Raw genomic sequence first — 1,241 nt, forward strand, 5'->3', positions numbered from 1 at the left:
TTTTATTTGCAGCTATGCGTGTACTTTGTGGAGCAATTATTTAAGTGCCGAGCACTAACTCCATGCCTTGGAGATGCTACGGTAAATCATGTCATGGGAACCCGACGCGACCTGAAGCACAGTCTAATTCTGCATCTGATTTACCTTCTTCACAGAAGAGTTGGTCTGCAACTGTAGTCAATCACGCAGGCAATGACGAGACGATGAAAAAAGTAAACTACGCTAGACGTGAATACATCAAGAGAGAAATAAGAAATACGTGAGTACATCTGCATCTACTTCAACGACTCGCTGACAACATTTTGCGTGTGATGTTGACGCCAGCGCACTTCGTACAACCCCGTTGCTGCTAAATGTCGACCGCAACCAGGACATCACTTTTCACTGTCAGTAACTTCCAGTGTTGCTCAGCGGGGCGAGAATTGACATGTGCTGCAGAATTATTAAGCTGTATGTAAACGCTTTGCCAATACCTGCGTGCGCTACTCTCACATAACTAACTACATGTGCGAGTTTTTTTTTTTTTTTGGCAAAACACGTCGTAATGACAAATAAGCAACTTAAGAACTTCAACTTGATGTGCCAAATATTTCATGAGCAACTTTCAGATTTTTCATATAAAGTTTGACATCCGACAGAATGCTAGGTTTAATATTTCTAATTCATTTCTAAAAGCATTGCAGCCAATCATTTCACACTTTACCAAAATGACTCGCGGCCCGAACATCCTCGTGACTGGAACGCCCGGTACGGGCAAGACGTCCATGTGCCAACAGCTCGCGGTGCGTTCTCGCTTACCCACGTACCCTACCATAACCTCCTGTGTGTTGCGCATTTATCCACGTCTCACTCACCTCATAACGTTGCGTACAACCTTCAAAATCATAACAGGAGCGTTCGCAACTGCTCACTCACCTGAACGTCGGCGATTTGGTGGGTTTTATCTCGACTTCTACTGCGAATTAAAAGCTCGTTCAAGGCTTCCAAAGTAGCTCAAATACTCTATATGTTGACTGCAATGTGGCGTCGCTGTAGGTCAAGGAACGTGGCTTGCACAACGGGCGTGATGAGGAGTTTGACTGTTTCGTGCTCGATGAAGACAAGGTCTGCGATGAGATGGAAGACATGATGGCTGAGGGTGGCAAGGTGGTGGACTTCCACACGTGTGACTTCTTTCCTGAGCGTTGGTTCGACCTAGTGGTGGTGCTTCGTGTGGACAACACGACGCTCTTCGACCGCCT

General features: G+C 46.0%; 1 protein-coding gene across 1 annotated transcript in view; it reads left to right on the forward strand.

The window, feature by feature from the left end:
* Nucleotides 1-707: 707 nt before the first annotated feature.
* Nucleotides 708-1,241, forward strand: part of PPTG_20153 (hypothetical protein) — a gene marked incomplete at both ends in the record, with an annotated part of 4,944 nt that continues 4,410 nt past the window's right edge. The window contains 2 exons of the mRNA XM_008918813.1: nt 708-782; nt 1,036-1,210. Of these exons, the coding sequence (XP_008917061.1) occupies nt 708-782; nt 1,036-1,210 (250 nt within the window). The remainder of the gene's footprint in view (nt 783-1,035; nt 1,211-1,241) is intronic.

The sequence above is a fragment of the Phytophthora parasitica genome (assembly GCF_000247585.1).
Source record: "Phytophthora parasitica INRA-310 unplaced genomic scaffold supercont2.324, whole genome shotgun sequence".
Lineage (NCBI taxonomy): Eukaryota > Oomycota > Peronosporomycetes > Peronosporales > Peronosporaceae > Phytophthora > Phytophthora nicotianae.